The sequence below is a fragment of the Clavelina lepadiformis genome, chromosome 4 (assembly GCF_947623445.1).
Source record: "Clavelina lepadiformis chromosome 4, kaClaLepa1.1, whole genome shotgun sequence".
Lineage (NCBI taxonomy): Eukaryota > Metazoa > Chordata > Ascidiacea > Aplousobranchia > Clavelinidae > Clavelina > Clavelina lepadiformis.
In genome coordinates, this window is record NC_135243.1 from 18072917 (window position 1) to 18094726 (window position 21810).

At 34.9% G+C, this 21810-nt stretch overlaps 3 protein-coding genes and 1 long non-coding RNA gene across 6 annotated transcripts; 2 read left to right on the forward strand and 2 right to left on the reverse strand.

The window, feature by feature from the left end:
• The first annotated feature begins 164 nt into the window (after window positions 1-164).
• Window positions 165-8236, forward strand: LOC143452417 (uncharacterized). 2 transcript variants are annotated; one of them, XM_076953379.1, is made up of 15 exons: window positions 165-298; window positions 1808-1883; window positions 2828-2934; window positions 3131-3276; window positions 3455-3669; window positions 4999-5169; window positions 5274-5345; window positions 5559-5677; window positions 5872-6042; window positions 6235-6328; window positions 6476-6613; window positions 6737-6772; window positions 6970-7080; window positions 7188-7297; window positions 7478-8236. In XM_076953379.1, exons 2-15 carry the CDS (start codon window positions 1808-1810, stop codon window positions 7592-7594), a joined length of 1683 nt encoding a protein of 560 aa, XP_076809494.1. In that variant the 5' UTR covers window positions 165-298; the 3' UTR covers window positions 7595-8236. The 2 variants fall into 2 exon arrangements, with proteins under 2 accessions (XP_076809494.1, XP_076809493.1); XM_076953378.1 differs by lacking the exon at window positions 165-298 and having other exon boundaries at window positions 1699-1883.
• Window positions 8237-11047: 2811 nt separating this feature from the next.
• On the reverse strand, window positions 11048-13936 carry LOC143452659 (dipeptidase 1-like). Of its 2 annotated transcripts, none has more exons than XM_076953708.1 (10): window positions 13784-13936; window positions 13452-13581; window positions 13022-13163; window positions 12748-12880; window positions 12580-12633; window positions 12304-12353; window positions 12053-12229; window positions 11871-11955; window positions 11388-11463; window positions 11048-11279 (listed from the first exon to the last, which is right to left on the reverse strand). In XM_076953708.1, the coding sequence occupies exons 1-10, from the start codon at window positions 13821-13823 to the stop codon at window positions 11048-11050; spliced, it is 1119 nt and encodes a 372-aa protein (XP_076809823.1). In that variant the 5' UTR covers window positions 13824-13936. The 2 variants fall into 2 exon arrangements, with proteins under 2 accessions (XP_076809823.1, XP_076809822.1); XM_076953707.1 differs by having other exon boundaries at window positions 12304-12358; window positions 12483-12633.
• Window positions 12178-13131, forward strand: LOC143452660 (uncharacterized). Its single transcript, XR_013115083.1, has 3 exons — window positions 12178-12316; window positions 12421-12901; window positions 12993-13131. It is a non-coding gene; the product is annotated as an uncharacterized LOC143452660 (long non-coding RNA).
• A 106-nt stretch (window positions 13937-14042) lies between the features above and the next one.
• On the reverse strand, window positions 14043-19766 carry LOC143452658 (dipeptidase 1-like). Its single transcript, XM_076953706.1, has 10 exons — window positions 19609-19766; window positions 19106-19229; window positions 18879-19020; window positions 18161-18293; window positions 16592-16742; window positions 16450-16504; window positions 15899-16075; window positions 15548-15632; window positions 15256-15331; window positions 14043-14935 (listed from the first exon to the last, which is right to left on the reverse strand). Exons 1-10 carry the CDS (start codon window positions 19682-19684, stop codon window positions 14725-14727), a joined length of 1230 nt encoding a protein of 409 aa, XP_076809821.1. The 5' UTR covers window positions 19685-19766; the 3' UTR covers window positions 14043-14724.
• Window positions 19767-21810: the final 2044 nt, after the last annotated feature.

Sequence of the window (21810 nt, forward strand, 5' to 3'; positions counted from 1 at the left end):
ATCCTTGTTGTGTGGAAATAAATCACTACTTCATTTAACTTTTTCCTCGAGAGCAGTGCAATGTGACGTCATTAAATATAGGATATCTATTAACTAATTGTAATCACGTGACAAAAAACTACCATGGGGAGCCACCTGTTTTGGAATTACCGAAAGTTTTGCTACCGTGGGGAAACGATCAGCACTGAAGGAAATAAATTACTCTTCCTCAAGCTGATGTTTTATCATGTAGCCTATTGTTCAGGAGTTAAAGTTGTTTGACCGTGAATTGCGACGATTGATCTCAGAGAACTTAGTGGTAAGACATTTAAAAGTTGACTAGTTCTGTTACCTAAACCTAGGCTTCGTTTCAGAGCTGCAGATTGTTTAAAAACTGGTATACCTGCATTTTGTTAACGTCAAATACTACGTATTAGGCCTAGCTAGTACACTTTCAAACACTTTAACATGATTTGTTCAGAATATTTCAAAAACAAATGATAACAGTCATTGTATCATATACCAAAATATGTTATTGAACGAATCTATTGTTTGGTTGATTTATTAGTCTGGTTAAATTAAGCCATTTTTTATTCCTTCGAGACTCGGACTCGCGTGAAAATGCTTTTTATTGGAAATGTCAATTTAACTTTCATTACATGAATACAGCACTAATATAGCTGTTGTTATCATCAGTAATTATTAACAACTCTTACACCCCACTAGAAAGCAACTTTGGCGCAATGGCGTGTCCTGACTTGTGCTATTATTCGTTTATTTATTTTAAATTGATGTTCACATAATGAACTTATGTTTGTTTCTTTATTATAAATTAGTGTGAAGATAAAAAAGTTTACCGTGCATATTGATGAATGTCGTGCGTGCATGTGCCACATCTTCCGCCATGGCTCCCATGTATATGAACTTACAAACCTAATAGGTTATGAATTTTATGACTGTTTTGGGAATCGAGCCGAAACAATGGGACAGTTTGTAAAAATTTGAGTTAATAATAATTATTGATGTTGCAATTTTTAATCAAAAAGTAGACCTGGCACATGTTTTAAAACGGATTTAAAGGAACTTTCAGTTTCCAGTTAGAAAAATTTACTTTTCCAAAGAGCATGTGGACTGCCAATAGACACCTTTTGGGGAAAAATTATCGTGCTAAAAACGAAAATTTAAGATCCTCAATCTCATGTAGTGATGGTTATTAAACTACACTCTATTTAAAGCAAAAGTTGGAGTCAGAGTATGACTTTTGTATGACATTATCTATTTGTTTTATGCAGTTTTCAAATGATATAGTGATTTATTGAAACTTCAAAATGATAATTTTTTGTTTAAAGTTGAAGAAAATAATACAGACATTCAACATAGTAAAAACTTGTATAATGTTTTAATACATTTTAACATAAACAGTTCTTTACTCAGTGAAGCAATTTCCCGAAAAACACTAAAACCTATCCTATACATATGCAAAACAAGCACTAGATCCAACAAACCATAGAGTCATTTTGCATTCTGGTTTATGATTCATGAGTCAGTTACTCTACTATGCAGTTATACATGTAGATAGGGTTACTCGAAGTCATATATCATTTATTTGTAAAGAAAATTTTAAATTATATAAGAAGTAGCTTGTTTGTATGCCAAACAAACAGGTTTAAAACGTTTGTAGGCTAAATGTTTACAGTTATTGTATACTGTTAATATATTAATTGTTTTTATTATAGCTGTATTTACACATTATTTTCAACTTAAGTCGTATTTGTAAAATATATATAAATAAATAATACTTTTATTAAGTGTTATTTTGTTGTAAAAGATGTCTGCGTTTGCATTCAAACGATTTGTTGGTGATATAGGATTGCGTGAAGACACAGCAGATAAATTATGGGCAGGTATGTGGCAAACTCATTTGTTAGTTAAATGTTATACGTTCAGTGCTGAGTAAAGGGGTGACATAACCATCTCGTAACCCCTCAGAGTGATAGTTGCTTACAGGAGTAAATGTATTCTTTTGATCAATCTGTGTTAGTTGTCTATAAAGTTATATACTTTTACAGACTTTGTAGTTATTTTGGAATCAATTTTTTGCCACATGACAACTTACAGCATAGGTCAAGGCAATGCAACACTTTTGCCAAGAAAAAATTGTTTTGTTAGGAAACTGATGTTGCATAGCACTGGGAAAACTGCTTTTGCATTCTGAAGCTTATGATTATACTTTATAAAAGATGACAATGGGGTGCTTAAACTTCACGAAATATGCTTAGCAGTGAGCAAGTGAAAAACCATGCTGAAATTTGGCTCGAAAGTATTTTGTGTTGATGACATGTAGCTACTATACCATACCATCGTCACCCTGTGAAAAACATAAATGCTGGCACCCATGGTCATAATTAGATGTAATATTACCTGTATATGTAATGTTAATAATTATATTTGGTAAAACGGTACAATTTATGGGTAAAACAATGTACCAAAATACCTGGAATAAATGCATTTGTGAATGTAAAGTTAATCAAATTGTTATGAAATTAGGCATTTTTCGTTTTTTTTAATGCTTCCGTAAGCTTGTGATGTTGATGTAGGCAGTTGAATACATTAAGGTAAAGTGTATTCTACTGATGTGCCTGTAATGTGCTGATGACATAAAATAGCTTTGTGAAGTCGAAACCCCTTACAAACTTTGCATATTTTGGGATAGTATTACTTAAAATGATTGTGTGATAGAGCTTGATTGCGGTTTGTAATTTACCGTAGTCTATTTTGCTTTAAAGAATATTTACTGATTGTATACATGTAATACTTCTATAATGCCACTCTTATTTACATTCTTTAGGCAATATTAGGACTCCACAGGAACTGGCCTCCTCTACAGCTACTCGTGTAGGCGCTATTGTGGACGATAATTTGCTTGTAAACACAATCTTGCCAGTACTTCAGAAGGTAGTAGCCTGGCCTTTGGTCTAGTGTTAGTAGAAAATGTAGCAGACATATAGAGCACTACAAAGACTGATAATTTTAACTTTTATTTTAGTCCTAGTTTTTTAATTATATTAATAATTGTACAAAGAGTTTTATAGCTGGGCTTATTAAGTTCTTTATTTTGCATAAGATTTGAATAATATGGTTCTTTTTACAGTATGCATTTCCGATCACTATGGCTAAAGACCCATACGAAAAAGCATTAGGTCTTCTTCGAAAAGAAGCTGGGTTTGAAAATTCAACACAAAACTCAAATGCGAACATTTCGAGCGACACGACTGCTTTTGTTGACCCCAATTCAAGGTTAAAAATTTTACTCTGTAAACATAGCTTCTTAAAATACTGTATACCATATTTTTGATAAAACAGCCATTAAGTCATTTACTCCCTTAAAGAAACCATTTTGGGGTGTTCATCAGATGTAGCTGGTATGCATTATGTTAAAGGAAAACTTGTCTAAATTGTTTATCTGTATGTTAAGAGTTCCTGCTTCGCAAACAAGTAATCAATCATCAGCTGGCATCACTCCACAACAAGCGACCAGAGAACAGCCACGTACAAATGAAGCACAGCCTAGCACCCAGGAAAACAACAGAAGCAACCGGCAGAATACTGGAATATCTGTTGAGACCAATGGTTCGTTTCACTACACTCATCACGAAGATGAAGATATTCCAACAATTATTGTAAATGGGGGTAAGGTAGTAGTTTTTAGGGTCACAAATTCACAACCCAACTTAGAGTCAGCAGTCGTTTGTAAAGGGGCACCGTTATCCATCGAAATTCATAGTAGGTCACAAATCATAGTAGGTCCACAATATTTACGATTGCAGAACTTAATAGGTTTAAATGCTGATTTGGCAAAACACTGTCATTGTAGTTGTGGCCTACTGTGTAGCACAGTATTAAAATGCTATCACAATCTTTTTTCTAAGACTGAAGAACGTCTTTGCCTAATGTAAACTAGGCCAAAGGTCCCACGGGGGCAGTTTGCAGAAGAAAAGATTGCAAAGAATTCACACATCTCACATGCAAGATTAAAGCGATACTTTTTCCGTATAGAAGAAAACATAAGACACACGCATTGTGTGTCACTGTTTATGATCTATGTTCGCTTCACAATGTTGAACGTGCATGAGAATCTGGCTGGGCACCAAACATCATTTACATGTGTTTGTAACTACAGGCTTTGTGATAAACAATGCCTAAGATAATGCTCCATTTTTCACAATGTGTCGGCAAGCACAAAATGAGCATTCTTGGCAGAGTTTCGCTCAAATTTCTCTGAGTGTGTTTCTGTGGTTTTCAACAAAAAGCTAAGTGTTAAGCACATTGTTAAAACTAGACAGTTATGTTATGTTAAAATGTTCAGGAAAATTCAAAATAACACCGTATAAGGTTGAACTTGTTAGCATACTAACAAATTTTTGCATGTCTCATTGTTTTATATTTAGACCACCTTTGCCGAACTGTACAACAGTTAGTATACATGAAAGCGAACCGGGGTATAAAAAGGTTGGAAATTACCAAGCGAGGCTATGATTCCTTGTTGCTTGAGCCCCGGTTACCGAGCTTGTCATTGTAGAAATTTCGATGAATAATATTTTTCATTTGTTTTTTAAAGTTTTATATATTGCCTGAATTCAGAGCTGTCCACCATGTCCTCTAAATAGGAGCAAATCTTACCTTGCTTAAGAATATGACAATGGTAGCACAACAGGGGATCGACCCCGCACTTCAACTGCTCCTGCTACCACACTGACAGAATTACAGTCATATGATGTACATGTTTTATTTTCGATTAGTCAACTAATCTTATTGTCCAGTCGGTTGTGTATTTGTTAATTGTATGAAAATTACTCCTTACTTTTAATAAGTGTCCTCCCCTTGACCACTATGCAGGAAAAATATTTGTCTTTGTATGTATTTACATGTAAATGAATACAAATAAACAAATAAATTACATGTGACTGTATTTTCATTTAAAAAAAATTTGTATTCACATAAAATAAATATTACATACAGAAAACTTCACTATTTCTGCTGGTAAGCCTAAGCCTACAGTCATAAAGAGTACAAGGCAGTTTGGAACAACATCCAATGTCAATATTACTGGTGGAACATTTGTACAATCGAGCATCCTGTCTTCAAAGCCAACCGTTTTTAAAAATGTTAATTCCACCATCTCTGCTACAAGTTAGTGATACGCTTATTTTGAATATGATAAAAAAATTTTGTTAGTTTATTCTGGATAAATTTGATTTAATGCGTATGTTTAATTTTTTTTTTAATTATTTTAGCTTTTGTTGATACTGAGGAAGAAAAGAAAGAAAGAAGAAAACCTTCCTACCAAACAAAAATTGTCATACAAGGTTGCGAACCAAAACAATTTTATTTAACTTCATGTATGGTCTGAGTTAACTTATATATATATACTTTGACAATGAACAGGGTACAAATTTTTGTAGTTTATTATGAGTTGTTTGCTAATATTTACCTCTGTTTGTGTTTTAATGTTGAATGCTCTTACTCAGCTGTAAAAAGACTAACAACTTTTTTTGATATTGTAAGTTATTTTTTTGTAGGAAACACTTATTCTACATCAGACATGCATTTCAACGATGATGACAATTTCTGGATTGACGACATGACTGTTGAGCCAACTAGTGAGAGTGTCTATGATAGTCACTTCAATGATACTAGTGTAAGTCTGTACTATAGAAGCCTACTGACATAAATTTGTATGATTATATCACTGTAGTGTTCAAGCGATTATATTCGTTGCATATTCCAGCTTGAATACTTCCCACCTAACATTGCTAGCAATTATAGCGTCCAACTACGCATCTGAGCTATTGGCGTTAGTATGACTGTACTTGCTTTTTATCCTCTTCTTAGGTATACACCGTGCAGAATTTAGGCCACAGTCGAGCTTTGATCATCAACAATATTGATTTTTCCAATGGGTTATCATCAAGAAGTGGAGCTGATGTCGATAGCCGTAATTTGGAAAACCTGTGGACCAAGCTTGGCTTTACAGTACAAGTTCATCACAACAAACGAAAGCCAGTAAGTGCGACTGTAAGATAAACAAAGGTGTATTCAATTTATTGCTGTTGTAAGATAAATATAGGTGGAGGGGAAAAATAAAAATAAATACTACTGTAACATACAAACAAAGAACAGCAATCAATTTGTTACGCTGACCTATGTTTATTAGATACTCTATTACCATAAACAATTGCTTTTTTGATCTTGTAGGAAATATTTCAACTAATAAAGGAGTTTGCAACATCCCCGGAAAACCGTCAGGCTCCAATGCTGATGGTTTATGTTGGGTCCCATGGAGAAAGACGTAAGTTAAGCCGATAGAATATACAAGGTTTAATGTAAATAAAATCAAAGATCGGTTGACAATTTTTGCCTTTCTTATGAAATATGGTTTATGATTTCCACAACGCATAATTGAAAGAACTTATCATTGTTTCTCATAACGTTTCAGGGGGCAACAAAGACTTTTTTATTGGTACCGACAAAGAACAGATTGATGTTGCAAATTTCTGCGATATGTTTTCCACTTCCAACTGTCCCATGATGGCAAGAAAGCCCAAGCTTTTTTTCTTCCAGTTTTGCAGACGAGGTAGTTTTCTAGCGAGTAAATGCCATGCTTTGTATATTACATAAATTTGTGAAGTATCTTGATCAGCTTAATGTACACCTCAGTTCCAAAAATACAAAATCAACGCTTTTTTATTTTATGTAGACAAAACAAGTTCAGATGGATTAGATGCTAACAATGGTAAGTTTGCAATAAAATACCTAAATGAAGACCGAAAAGTTGCTAAATATGTTATGTAATAAATTGAAGCGAGCATATAATACTTAAAAGCCTCATCAGTATTTATTTGCTAATATTGTTTGACATTTTATTTAAAACTCCAATGTGTGAAGCAAAATGTGAAACTTATTTAGACTGTTCAATGTAATTTTATGCAGGAGGAATTGAGTCAGATACAAACCCAACAGCTGAACACATGCAAGTTGATCCTCCAGTACCTCGTGCTCAGAACATGTCCGATATGCTCTGGTCCTTCTCCACTGCTCCAGGTGTTACTTCACATGATTGATACAATGTTCCTAGGATACGAAATGTTTTAGCATGTCTTTTTTGAAACTTCTCTTATTGAAATTTCGTTTTCTTAATGTGCTACAAGGTACGAAAGCGTACAGAGACACCCGGGACGGCTCTTGGTTTGTGACATCTCTCTGCAAGGTTCTGATGAATCACGCCAACAAGGAAGATTTAGTTAGCATGCTTACAATGGTATGTAACATTTTTTGATGACATGGCCGTAATATTTCCTCGTTAGGCTTTTTATATGTTTAGAAAATTGTTACAGACATGTATGTTTGAATGTTTGTGCGGTAATAAGTTTTGTAATTGTTTGTCATTTGCTGTTGCTTAGCTTAATCCCTGTCAATCTTATTTATTGTTTTACGAAAGGTTAACAATTCAGTCATGCTAGAGCAAGGCGTGGAAAATGGTTTGAACGTCGTTCAGATGACAGAAACTACATCTACGCTCAACAAAAAGGTCAAGTTTTTCCCACAGCGGTTATAAATCTCGTGTCAACGAAGCCGTTCGGAAGCGAGTTTCTTAAAAGGAACTCGTACGTTTTAAATTTTATCCCAGGGGTTAGCCTAATTTATACAACTAGAATGTAATCAGAAAATTTACAGACAACCTCATAGTTTACTCCAGAATTATCCCTGATTTCAAGCTAATATCAAAAGGCTTTTTGTATTTTCTTGTTCGTATAACTAACCGCTTTATTTGGATTACTTCATTTTTTTTGTGACAATTTAGTTACGTGGTGTCATTGCGAGTCGTGAAAATACTGCACTTTTAAGTGTGCTTGTAATAAATAAATAATGCTTGCATAATGACTGTACCGTTCATTATCACAGTTTTCGCGGCACTTAATGGTAAAGCAATGATTATTTTGTTGAAATCTTAAACAATTTGCAATGTTAATTGCATGAGTTCCTTTTGTATCGTGTCTTTGTGGAAGAGCTTTTTTGTAGATTGTTTTCTCCCTTTTTTATGTTTTTCGCCTGTAAATTAATTGTAGATTTGTTGTGCTTGAAATTAATTTTCTCTGTAAATTGTACCTGGTCAATGCTCTGTAATTCCTGTTGTGAGATGAAATGGATCTACCGTGGATGAAATCTTGGACCACTAAATGTTTGTCACAAATTTTAATGGAGTCTTTCTTATACAGCACATTAATCGTCTTATCGACTCTTAAAGATAACACTAGGCATTCTAGCTTTTTAGCCCCACGGCAAAATTTTTTGACGAAACGTGGAATAGACGGCTATTTTCGGGCACATTTAGGTATGCAGCTGTGATTTGACATAGCTTATGTTCAATGAAGTCACCAGATCCACGAATCCGACATTACTTTGCGTTTTCTGAAATCTACATGAAGCGTGATGAGGGACAAACGCCTGAATGGTTAATCGCTAAGTCATGTGTATATGATATGATTGGTATAACTTCAGCAATTTGCAAATCAAACTTATACCAATCTCTGTCTAACTGTGACTGATCTTCAATACTACAGCAATTTTTTTGCATACATTAGGCTATTATGCGAATTAATTGGAACAGTTACATTAGAATGCAAAAAAGCACAACTTCTTCAATAATTTCTTTATTAGTATAGTAGTAAGCAATTGATATTTTATATGCCCCCATTTGATCTTTGGGCCATTGATACTTGTTTTATCATTAAGTGAACGAGTTTGGAGCGCATCTTTTTAGCTCTTCATCATGATACCAAATGCTTATTATGGCTTCGATTGGCAAGGTTTTTGTAGAACAGTTGTGTTTTGAAAGCTTGCGCTTAAGTATTGCCCAAAGATTTTCGATAGGTTTGAGGTCTGGAGTATTTCCTGGCCAATCCTGAACAGTTATTCTTGCCTGCGTAAAACAACTCTGCATTTTCTTCGAAGTGTGGCAAGGTGCGAAATCCTTCGGAAAAATGTTTCCTTCCTGGGAGCTACTTTTGGGCAACACAGGGTGCAAATGTTTTGTCAAAACGTCCTTGTACTTAACCGAATTCATCATCCCTTCGATGGGGATCAACCTTCCAGGTTTAGAAGCAGTAAAGAATCTATAAAACCTCTTCTTTGGAGAATTTTTCTGAGCTTACTTGATAGGTTGCTTCTCTAATTGGCTCTCCAATGCTTCTTCTAACGTACCATGATCAATAGCCATGCACTTCAAAGTGGGATTCATCAGAGAATATTACTTTTGCCAACTGCTCTGTACCCTAACTTTCACATGTTTTGCCCACTGAAGTCGGTTTTTCTTCATAGCAGGAGTCAATAACTGCTTTTTGCTGGTTTTTTTTTTGCAATCCTTAATTCCAGCAGCAAAGAGCCTTTTTCGAATAATTGATGCATCAACAATCACTCCCGATGTTGCTAGACCAATTTTTAACTCCTCACTCATTTTCCATGGATTTTTAACAGTATTCCTGATAATCATCATATAGAGTTGTCTTCGTTTTTTCTGTTGTTGATGCCATCACCACTTTCAACCATCTTTACTATCCTCTGCTGATTTTGCTATGTCCAATCTCTCCCCAATAGGCAATAGCTCTAGCTTAAGGGTAAGATATTCGCGTTTCAGAAAAGCTGTCCCGGCAGTTACGGCCCGCCAGTATATTTTATTTTATCAAATTGGCCCGCGGCTCAAAAAGGTTGCCGACCCCTGCTCTAGCGGATAGGCTGCTATGCTTCCTTAATGCAACAACTTAAAATCGCTTTCTTGAAGTAACATCCATGGCAGAAATAATAAAAACATTTTCAGAAATTTCAAAAAAATTAGGCTACCTACTCCAAAAATTGACCCTACTCGGCTCAAATGCTTTCTCAAACCAAGTTCGGCACAAATTATTACATAAAGGCGGTGATTCACCATAATCACATAATAGACAAGTATCACGGGACAAAGGCAATTATCACAGGACAAACGCAGCATTCCGGAGGTAGTTTTCCTCTTACTATCGGTGATCTGACGAATCCACGGAAAGATATACCTAAAAAGTTGCTTGTCCCAATTAATTTGCACAGTACTGTAGAATAGAAAGTTGTAATGGAAGCGCTTATGTGTGGACAAAAAAAATTTTGCATTTTGGAGATCATGAATGTGATGGTTCGAAGTGAGTCCACAAAATTTTGTTTATGCTATGACAACCGAACCATAACCACGTGACTCTATGCTACGTCGTAAGCCTAGGTTTGGAAAACATCTGCATCGGAAACGATCATGTGAAGACTTCGTGATCAAAAACAAAGAAAAGACTAAAGAGACCTCGATTGAACTGGTCCAACAAGTTGGAAAACACATACGTGAGAATTGAGAGTTCAAAATTAGCCAAGATGGTGCGACTTTTCGAAGTCAACAACGAAACTAACAGAAGAAAGGTGTATGCATTACGAGGAAGTTACTAACCATATAAATAAGCGATGCATTCCATTTTCAAAAAAAAAGAAGAACCAGTAATAAAAATAGAGAACTGAAAGAGAAACGCGAAAACTAACTTAAGCAATCAGAGAGACGATTTACGCTGAAAGGAATGAATTATTTTCGAGTCTGCAATGTTAATTTTTATACAGTGAACCGAGTGCATTCAAGACAACTTAAAACGTCATAATACTTTCACCTTGGCGTAAAGACATATACTAAATAGTGTAATATTTTATTCAAATAAAACTATTTTGTTTGACATCAATGCTTTTGCTTTCAACAGGTTTACAAACATTGTATTTTGTCAAAATGAAATGACACAGCCATTCTTGTGCAGTCGGCCTAATCAGCATGAAGGCTTTCTTAACTAAAATGATTATTAATAAATCGACGTAGGCCTATAGGCCTAGGCTGTTCACAATTGTCGATAGAGTCGTGCAGATTAAAAAATGCGTAATTCGCTGAAAAGAATAAAGACAATTACAGTACTTCATATGTTTCAAAGCTAGAGGGAGTTATTGAGAATTAGTAATGTTAGAATCCTGATCTACAAGGATTTTCCTTGACGTCCACTGGATTTATAAACTCCTCATTAGGAAGTAGGCCTTCATCAGATTGTTCTCTGGCTATCCTTTCGACCTCTCTCATTACTCTGAGGAGATTCAATCCAGCCACTTTTTTCAGTTCCTCATCTTTCCAACCACGTTCCATCAACTCAGCAAACAAATAGGGATATTTGGAGACATCTTCCAGTCCTTCAGGAGTTCTGTATCAAGATCGAATTAATTCATGCTATAGTTGCTTATAATTTACTTTAGATATAAGTGGAACAAATCAGGCTTGATCGTCTAATATGTGTAAATTTGAAACCTACCGCGGAATTCCGTCGTAATCTGCCCCAACTCCAATATGATCTGCTCCGATCAAGTTTTTAACGTAATCAAAGTGATCTGCGAAAAACGTTTCCATTTAAAATTGTTTATGTTAAAACCGACTGAAATAGAACCCTTCGTTCTCTTTACACTTAGCCATTTGCGGCCACATGAGTTGCCACATGGCATCGTATAACTTTTGCGGATATTCTGTCTTGACTCTATGATTTTTACTTTACTTTTCTAAACTTACAGTATATCTATTGAACAGTTTACTAAAACATATATATCGTCGAAGTTATGTGGTAATCAACGACTACTATAATATCGCTTAAAATGTACTAAGTTTTAGGGTAATAAGTTAGGCTACATATTTCAAATCTTGCAAAAGTAGGCCTACATATTTTTTAGGCTTAAGATTGTGATAACGAATTTATTGATATAAGTCGAGATAAATGTTTGCAGCTGGAAGTATTGTCACTTACCAGCAACGTTGCTAAGAGTTGCATTGTCGGTGCAATTTACGTAATTAGGAAAAAAATTAATCATCATCACTCCTCCATTTTGTGCCTGAATGCAAGTATCATAAAAAAGCACTCATAAGAAAAAACACATGGCAAAAAAATCTCATAAATTCTTGTTTACAAAAATGTTTGTGTTATTTTACCAAGGATTTCATCACATCATCGGGAACATTTCGTTGTACATTACAGATGGCTCTCACAGAACTATGACTAAAGATCACAGGAGCTTGTGTTACGCTTAAAGCTTGTTTCATCACTTCGGTAGAAACGTGTGCCAAGTCTACCAACATTCCAAGTCGGTTCATTTCCAGAACAAGACTCTGTGGAATGCAAAAGCATTGCTGCCTATACATTATGTAGGCCTACTAGACCAAGCTAATTAACAAAAATTCACCTTTCCAAATTCGGTAAGTCCATTGTGAGGGTAACCGTCATCTGAAGCATCTGCCCTAAGCATATTATTTATCTATAAGTTTATACAAAATGAAATTTCCGTTTTTTTTTTCTTCAGAGCATGTAGATATATTTCTCATTAGAACTTGCAAGACATGAGATAGTAAAACAGCTGTTTACCATGGCGTGTTGCAAGTGTGTGTCAGAGTAAGATATCTAGCACCCATATCGTAAAACATCCGCAGTGTCGCCAAGGAACTATCAATGATGTGGCCACCTTCAACTCCTATTAAAGATCCGATTTTCTTTCTGCTAAATGCTGCTTCTATTCCTGTGAAACAGACAATACCACATTTGTCGTCATAAAGTTTCCAGAAAGTGTCTTCAGCCAGAAGTCAGGTTACCGTCTCCTGAAAAAAATAGCTGCCAAGTTAGTTTAAGTTACCATCCGCAGTTGTCACAAATTCAAACGTATCTGGATATAGTTTTATAAATCTTTTCATGACGTCAATTTGTTCCAATCCGATTCTAACAGCGTCTTTTTGCTGTGCACCGCAGACGACAAAACACGACCAAAACTGAAAAAATCAATAATTAAAGTTAGTATCTAACCTAACAAATTACCGAAATGTATACGTATTACTGGTAATATACTCGTAGTTTTGATACGGATAAGTTAATCTTGTTAAGAAAAGTGAAATGTTTGAAGCCGCACGAACCTGTGCCCCAAGTCTGCCCTCCCTCAACCTGGGGATATCTGTGTGAGATGGGGTGTAGTACTCCCGCATATCTGTATCTAACGTATACTCGTTGACACTGTTGTTAAGTGAGTAGCGCAAGGAAGTTGTCCAATCATTGTGTCTAAGATTGTAAATAAACAATAATTTTCATTTTTTTCAAACAGATGACAAGATGGCATTTTCAATATGCAATGTAATCGAGTCGCTCTGAAGCTTATTAATGCTGGAGGAGTGCTAAGTGTTATAATTGTTACATCATAGTGTATAGTTCGGTATTTTTAATGCTCCCTGATACGTCCTAGAGCACGATGATCGCGACCTGTTCTGAAAACTGTGCTGAAACTGCGTTTGTCAGTATTTCAAGAACCTTATTAAAACAAACCTTTAACGACTGTAAGCTACTTATTACCCGTCTATTAAAGGAGTTTGTTCCAGGAGTTGGATAGCAGCGTTAAAGTTGCTGTTTTCTGGTGAATTTTTATTCACTGTCAGTGGAACGGCAATTGCCACTGCTACTACTGCTGTCACCGCTAGAATCCCTATATTTAAAAAATATATTAAACAGTTTTTAGGGAAGTGCATCCAAAATAGAATTGTTGAAATGTTACAAGTTTTTTTATACGTAATTAGGCTAATAGGGTGTAACTTTGAGCTATAAACCATAACTAAACGGAAGCATGTTTTTGCAATGCAGAAGAACTTAATTTGCTAACAATACTGTAAGCGTAAATTAGTTTATACCTAGTATTATTAACGTTCTGTTTCTGTGAACATCTTCCATTTTCTTTTTGTACGTTTAAAATTGATAGCCTAAAGTTGAAGATGTCTAGTAAACCTACGGTATAGGACACTGCTGCGTTAGGTTTTAAAAGTGCTCACCTGCACCAACTTTTATCTCGAAATGCCATCAGTATCAAATAATAATTAAAGCGTGTACTTAAGTAACAACGCAAACATACAGACATGTTAGACTAGTTGTAGCTGGTACGACTTTTTAATTAAAAATTAATCTGCATTAACGCTTGAAATGACAAATATTTGTATTCTGCCGTGAAACGTCATGTTTTTAATGCAAGTCACTAAAACCAATACTCCAACACTTTTGAAGTGACACCATGATGTAATCAAGTAAACTTAACGGCGTATCGGCGTTATATTGTATACTAAAGATGGTTAAAATATGTAGAAGTCTTACATGATACAACACATGAAACCAAAAAAAATTAAGATCGTATACATTGAGTTATACAAAAAGAAAACGCTAAATTACCAAAAGACAAAATCCTTCAGATTAAAAGTACAATAAACTTCGCAAATTTAACTACAGTGAACGTTTCTAGATATTGCATGAAATCAGAAGACAAGCTTCTCTCTGTGTATGGTAATTTGGGGATCAACAAAAAGTTAAAAGTGTGCGGGTACATAATTCTAAATAACACAGATGAGTTTAATATCAAAAAATATTTTTAACAAAAACTGACCAAAGTTATTTTCATGTGTTTTTAGTATAATTTACGCCAAAAACGTATCGAAAATGCGTGACGGTCGGCTTTTGACGAAAGAAAGCGCAAATCCAACTGCCCCGAAGGCCTATTACATAAAATTGAATGGCGCATAAGGATTTTATCGCTGAAAGGGTTCAAGGATAAAAAAGGTTTAATAAGCTCTGCTTTCCTTTACAATTAGGCTCTGCATGGATAATTCACAGAACTTGCTGAAATCCATGTCTCATCAGGATCGTTTGAAGGACGTGCTACACTTTCAGCCTTTCTGAGCACTCTCAACAAGTTATCTCTCGTTATCATTCTCAATTCATCTTCTGTCCAACCACGCTTGAGCAATTCAGCGACCAAATTCGGATAGGTCGATACATCCTCCAATCCAGTTGGAACCCTGTTATCGACAACAATACTTTTAAATAAAATACTAACTGTTTTGCAGATGATTTATGTGAAACAGATTCATGCCAAACAAAAATAATGTCCAACTATAGTTACGTTTGAGGGTGATAGCATTTGTTGTCAGTATTAAAGTTTAACTTCTTTCTAGCAAATTCATGTACCGAAAGATACTCTGAAAGTTTTTATGTGTAAATTCCTAAATCTATTAGTATTAACCAATGCTTGTTAATATTTTTTGTAAATATTCATTAGTTGAAATATTAAGTTAGGAGCTTTCTTTTTGTTTCAGCCGTAAATATTCAACCAAGTTACCTGGTAACACCATCATAATCAGCTCCAAACCCTAAGTACTCAACGCCAATTAGACTTTTTATGTAATCAAAGTGATCTGTAAAAAACAATGATGACAAACTGATATAATCAACACAGGATTACAAATATGGTTGATGTATGACTCTGTGATATAATTAAGTCAGTCAATTATTTTATTGAAATAAATTTATTTTTTGGAAACTTGTTTGATACTTATTGATATTTTCACAGTTTTTGAACACTTTCCTTTAATGCTTAAACAAGGATATTCCATTTACGGTTCTAAACTTACCTGCTACATCTGTTGTGTTTGCAGTCGTGCTACAAGTGACGTAATCATTATAAAAGTTGATCATTATAATGCCATTGTTCTCTTTCTGTAAACAGATTGATGAGTTGATTTAATTGCACCCCAGTATTTTAAGAAAACAAGCTGCCCGGCAATTGGTACAGGTCATACATGGAAAGCACCTTTCCAATTGCCAATAAGCGTTTCAATGGAATTTTCTTATGTTTGTAATATTGTTTAGAAAAGGTTATTGCGTTTACATAGGTGAGCCAAAATGCATTACATTGTGCGGTTGTTGAAATAACTTTTACCAGATCGCTCTCTGTTTTCTAAAAGCCCATAACAAATACTCACCAACAGTTGCAGTATATCGTCCGGTACATTTCGTACATGATCGCAGAGATGTCGTGCTGAACTGTGACTGTATATGACTGGGGCTGTGGTTACGCTAAAAACGTCTTTCATAGTTTGATCAGACACGTGGGAAATGTCGACCAAAATTCCAATTCGATTCATTTCGGCTACCACCCGCTGTAAAAGTTAAGCAATATTTATTTAACGCGCATTCTGTCAAAAATTCATCCACTTATTTTAGGCTTGAAGGCAATATCAAAACAGTTAAATTGTGGTGATAGGCAAGTGCTAACACAAATTAAACATATATATAAGAAAAACTTGTCAGTGCTGAGGATAAAGAGCAAAGAATTGTCCAATATTATTTAGTGGTAATATTTAGCATCGATGTAATGCAGCATTACAACGATAAGAACATCGTTGAGGACCAACAACGGGTTTGGAATCTGGACCCTTGCGAGCCTGGCGCTCTAACCGTTCCGCTACCGACCTAACTGTGGTTGAGTAGTATTATACTTTGTGAATGAAGCATTGATTTTTTATTTACTTACTTTGCCAAAGTCAGTCAAGCCCCCGTTGGAATAATTCCGATTTGAAGCATCGGCCCTGCACATTTGTTAAAGAATAGGTTATACCGCTTGCACCTACACAGATATCCCATAGCAGCTGCATGTTAACATGTTACAAAAATACCAAGGGGTGTCGCAGCTGTGCGTGAGTGTCATATAACGTGCTCCCAGTGCATAATACATCCTCAAAGCTGCAAGTGAGCTATCGATCATGTGACCTCCTTCCACTCCGATTAAAGACGCAATTTTTCCAGCTGCATTTGCATCTTCAATATCTGTACAAAAATACAAGGTTTTAATACAGCATAATTCTAAATTTTTTTCGTAAAATCAAACGTTGAAAAACTGCATGGTCGGCTTGATTGCTAGCCGACATTTTTTTATACTATGAGCAAATAAGTCTATATTTAAGCTTAGTCAATTGGATAGCTGTTTTGTCTTTTTGCGCAACATATTTCATACATAAACCATAATAATTTTAATATCGTTTATATGTCGCATGAAGTGTCAAAAAGTATAAGAAAACTCGAAAACAATTGTTGGTTGCAAGCGGCGAAACCTTTTTCACATTACGCTAAAGTCTGTGAAAAGTTTTAAACCTATAACAAAAAATTGCAGAGGGCTACAATTCATGAATTCCATATTGAAGAATAATCTAAATGTAATACTTGCATGATATTTTGAAATAATTTTTACAACTTTGTAGCACATGCATTTGTTTTACAATGTCGCTCCGTTGGCGAATAATTTGTGCGGCTATTGAGTCAGTCATTGTCAAACGAACCTGTGAATTGTCATAACGAACCTAGTGTAGCCTAGTTATAGAAATTGCGCAACTTCTGCAAAATTTTACTACGCTTTCCTTTCAATGTTTAAATATTTCGCTCGTAAAACGGTTTAAAAAAGCATCGTTTACTAATGTGTTGCGCAACTTCTGCAAAATTTTATTACGCTTTCCTTTCAATGCTTAACTATTTCGCTCGTGAAACGGATTAAAAAGCATCGTTTATTAATGTGTACTAGCCGATATAATCGATTTATCCTAGCCTATGAATGCGCGGGCTTGCAAAAATTGGCTGCCACTATTACACAGGAAAAAAATCGTGTGTTTGAAGCCATTTTTACAGTCAGTTATAAACCAAACTTAGATGTTATAACTTAATAACTTAAACCTGACCTAAATCTACCTTTAGTTAAACCTTACATAGCTTAAGTCGATTTTTTCATACCGATCCGCCTTACCTAACCACCTATATTTAACAACGGACTGCGTGACCTACTTTCGTTGAAATAGTCGCTTGCCAAAAAATTGTTACTTGATTATTTTTTTGATATATAGCCCAGTATTATTGCATTTCCAATATGTTGCGTTTGGAAAAGCATTTTATCATTTCAAAATATTTTACAAATAACTTTTTAAATTTTGTTTTTGATAATTTACATCTGTGCTTTTGTGACTTACATATTGCAAAATGCACTTGGGATGGTTGGTGTTGAAAAATTGATTGACATTAGTACAGTACAAGAAGCCATTTAACAAGTGGTAACCTCGTGATAACATCAATGATACTATATACAATAGATATATATATATGTATACATTATATAGTATCATTGATGACATATTAAGGATGTACAGTAATATTGTAGTCTAACTTGTTTAACTGATCACAAAAACTACAATCAAGAGCACCTTTTGCAGTTGTGGCAAACTGAAAAGTATCGGAATATGCCTCAATAAATCTCCGGATCATGTCCATTTGTTCCAGGCCCTGCCTCACAGCATCTTTATGGGCAGAGTTACAATGGACAAAACAGGCCCAGAACTGCAAAATATTGAATCAAAAACGTTAACTACAACCATTTTACCACCACGAACTCTTTCTGTACATAGTATTAATGTTTTAAGTATGCCTTTTTGTAAACAAGCCACCACAAACTGTTACAGCAGTGTAGATCAAACCAATTTGACCTATACCACAGGATTTTGTCAAAACTCAGAAATTTGAACTTTTTATTAGCTTTGCAATGACGTAAAAGTGAACAAAGCAGTATAACCTTTTAGTACTCATAAGTAAATGGGCAAAGCAAACTTTTCTTTTCTATGCTTTCTGGGTTTGCAGCACGACCACGTATATTATTTGCTAATATAACAAAGGCATGTTCTTTATGCATGGGTAATCAATCAGCACGACTTGCAAAAATGATTTTTGATTTCGGAGAGCGCAAATAAGAGCCCTGACTATTAGTATAACTTCACAATGAGCATATAACACTTGTTCGTGACCACATGCGATGTTTATCACACTTTTCAAACAAAGTTGTTTTGCAGCGTTACCAAGTGAGAACAGGAATTGTTGCGCAACCATATCATCGACTGAGAAACAATAAGAAAACATTTGAGGCTACACCTGCGCTCCAACTTTGCCTTTCTTTAGCCTGGGAATGTCTGTGTGAGAATCGGGGTATACTTCAGTTAGATCATCCCACAAGCTTATATTATTGATCACATTTTGAAGGTTATCTCTAAACTGCCAAGCCCAATCGTTATGCCTGAATTAAAGAAACAAATAAAAAATAAGGTGTCGGCAGCAAAGTGGTTTCATAAGGCATGCACACAGCTAAGACGAACACTTACCCATCTATTATAGGATATTTGTCCAGGATTTCATTAGCTGTTTCAAGATTTGTTTTTACATTTGAGTTCAACGCAATCGGAACAGCTATTGCCACTGCAATCGCAGCAGCTAAAATCAATGCTCCTAAAAGAATAAGAACAAATACAACTCCAACCTAGACAAAGTTGTTTGAACTTGGCATACATATTTCAAATTCAAATTTTTTCTATGCGTGTTTAACTTCTTAATAGATGTTGTAATCATGTCTAAATTGAAAATCGTTCTCGCGACATATCATCTCAAAAAAATAGAAAAATTAAGCTACTTGTCAAAGTATATGTTGTAACTATAGCTTTAGAAGTTACTGAAAATTAAGGTAAGCCAATTCAAAAAGGGTGGCCTTGGTAAAGCCGATAATTTTGACAAAGCGCTAGGTAGTCGTGCGTGGTACTTAAATTAGCATAAAAATTAGCATACGTAGTAATAAACCAAACATTGTTTTAAAACTTTACTTTTTACTTACCGACAAAAATGAAGAGAGTTTTGTTACTCTTGCTTACTCTTCCCGAGTCTATGCGGTATTTGTCATCGTTTGGCATTATTATATCAGAATCAGCTGATAACTGTCTGCCAATAAAATCACCAACAAAATCTGTACACGTGCAACGGTTTATGAAGCCCAACGTGGAGAAGTCACAAGACTCCAGCTATTAAAACCTTCTTCTCGTGCTCTCGCAATCCAGGAAGACAAAATGCTATTGAGGAAGTAATTATTGTACGCATTACGCATTGGTGAGTGTCGGCTTTTAGCTTATTATTATAATGACCTACTCACCTACAGCACAAATATTGTTTCTTGAAAACGTCAACCAAAAACGTGAAAAGGTCAACAAAGAAGCTAGGTCACGAAAAAGTTTTCACTTTTTTCGTATGTATGCAAACAGTCTGATGCGAGAAGTTTAGTAATTATCCCAGCCTTAATTCGTGTTTTTGTCAGGAACAAATTTAAACAAAGCATAAACTCTTTTGCTTTGATAAATGTTAGCTGATCACTCACATTGTGTCATACAAATGGTTAAAGTTTACATCTCAGTTATAAGAAATAGCGTTTATAGATGTTGTTCAAGCAGCCAATTGGTTTGCATTTTGATCACCCTAAAAATAGGAATCATGCAGGAATGAACGTCGATCTCTGAAGCAATACCAATAGATTCTATGGAAAAATTCGGAAGCTCGACTGACAAAATTTTGACAAACATGGCAATGCTGTCTTTAGTATGTAATGTAGCCTATATTTACTTGTTATGCTGCTAATATACTTGATTGTAAAAAAGTAAAATTATTTTTCAGTGTAGCCTGGTGGTCATGGCAGTGGTGATGATGGTCACTTTAAAGAAATATGAATTGGTTTTCATTATGTTCCAAACTAGCGGTAAAGTTATCGATTTATGGAAAAATACGTTTACCGCATTTTATTGCCGCAAATAAATTTTGTCTAACTTTAACAAAAATTTGGATATTGTATGGAACTTTGTTCTAATAAAGTTGCCATTGAAACATTCATTTTAGCTTTTTGTCCAAGTGTGTTATAAGTATGATGGACAAGTAAATGTAAACTGACAAACCATTATAGGTTATGACAGCATGCGCTGACTACATTAGTTATACGGGGTTATAATTATACCGGCTTTTATCGGTATAGTTACAATTATTTTAGCTAGAAGTTTTGAAACTGGGGCTAGATAATGGGGTGAAAATAAAATGAGGCAAACTATGGGACAAAAAAATGATGCAAAGACAAGTTATAATTCCAACTATATCAAAGTAAGTAAATAGCTTTAAACGGACACTCTTTTCTGGTGAACTGCAGCGGCAACCTCTTTGCAATAATTTAACCTGCATGACAATGGATGTTGACCGACTCGCTATAGCGGAGCTTAATTTCATGAAATCTCTGTACCAGTTATTAACTCATTTATAACCTTATATAAATTGAACGATTATGTAAGTAATGGATGAAATGAAATAGACGTGCAGCAAAAAAATGGAGCGGTCTTAAATAAATCCTCACATGGCATACACTTCGAAAAATGTTTAAATTTGCAATGTCTGGAATGGCGCAGAATGCATTCAATTAGGCTTTTCTTTAAAATCGGTTTCATTAAAATCGATCTTTAAAATCTTCTTTAAAATTTGTCAGGAACTAATTTTTTCGAAATTTGTTACTAATCCGTTACGCTACTTCAAATTATGTTTTTGTTTCTTTGACGAAGCTTCATATTTTTCTAAGTTTTGGCAATTTATAGGTGTATTTAGACGTTCAGCGAAAATCGGGAAATATAAGAGAAATTCCGTACATTTGAAACATGAGAAACATGAGTAAAGCATTGAACCTAATATTCACTTAATTCTGGCTGTTTTGTGCGAAGTATTTGCACCTACATGAGGCTACTAGTTTATAAATAGATTTCTTTCCATGCCGAAGCAAAAGTACTGTACTTACGAAACTATGAGTTCAAAAGAGAAAATTTAACTACGTTAGAACAACATTAAGATTATCGCAAGCAGCCACTGTAACAGTAACCATTCCTTAAAATAAAAAGCAATAAAATCCTATTAAAAGCAGTAGGGTATTGAGGCAAGTCGTGTTGCTATATCATTCCAAATCATCACGACCCAGAGGCTGTGTTCTATGCTTAGCTGCCCTACATTTACGTGCGGATAG

Excerpts from the sequence above, each read along its gene's own strand:
- LOC143452658 (XM_076953706.1), bottom strand. The coding sequence starts at position 19,684 with ATGCCAAACGATGACAAATACCGCATAGACTCGGGAAGAGTAAGCAAG. Across the intron at positions 16,505-16,591 it reads CACAGCTGCGACACCCCTTG|GGCCGATGCTTCAAATCGGA; the intron begins GTATTTTTGTAA and ends ACAAATGTGCAG. Across the intron at positions 15,633-15,898 it reads ACGATATACTGCAACTGTTG|AAAGAGAACAATGGCATTAT; the intron begins GTGAGTATTTGT and ends ATCTGTTTACAG.
- LOC143452417 (XM_076953379.1), top strand. The coding sequence starts at position 1,808 with ATGTCTGCGTTTGCATTCAAACGATTTGTTGGTGATATAGGATTGCGT. Across the intron at positions 1,884-2,827 it reads AGCAGATAAATTATGGGCAG|GCAATATTAGGACTCCACAG; the intron begins GTATGTGGCAAA and ends TACATTCTTTAG. Across the intron at positions 3,670-4,998 it reads AACAATTATTGTAAATGGGG|AAAACTTCACTATTTCTGCT; the intron begins GTAAGGTAGTAG and ends TATTACATACAG.
- LOC143452659 (XM_076953707.1), bottom strand. The coding sequence starts at position 13,823 with ATGGAAGATGTTCACAGAAACAGAACGTTAATAATACTAG. Across the intron at positions 13,582-13,783 it reads CAGAACGTTAATAATACTAG|GGATTCTAGCGGTGACAGCA; the intron begins GTATAAACTAAT and ends TTTTAAATATAG. Across the intron at positions 12,634-12,747 it reads ATTTGTGACAACTGCGGATG|GAATAGAAGCAGCATTTAGC; the intron begins GTAACTTAAACT and ends TCTGTTTCACAG.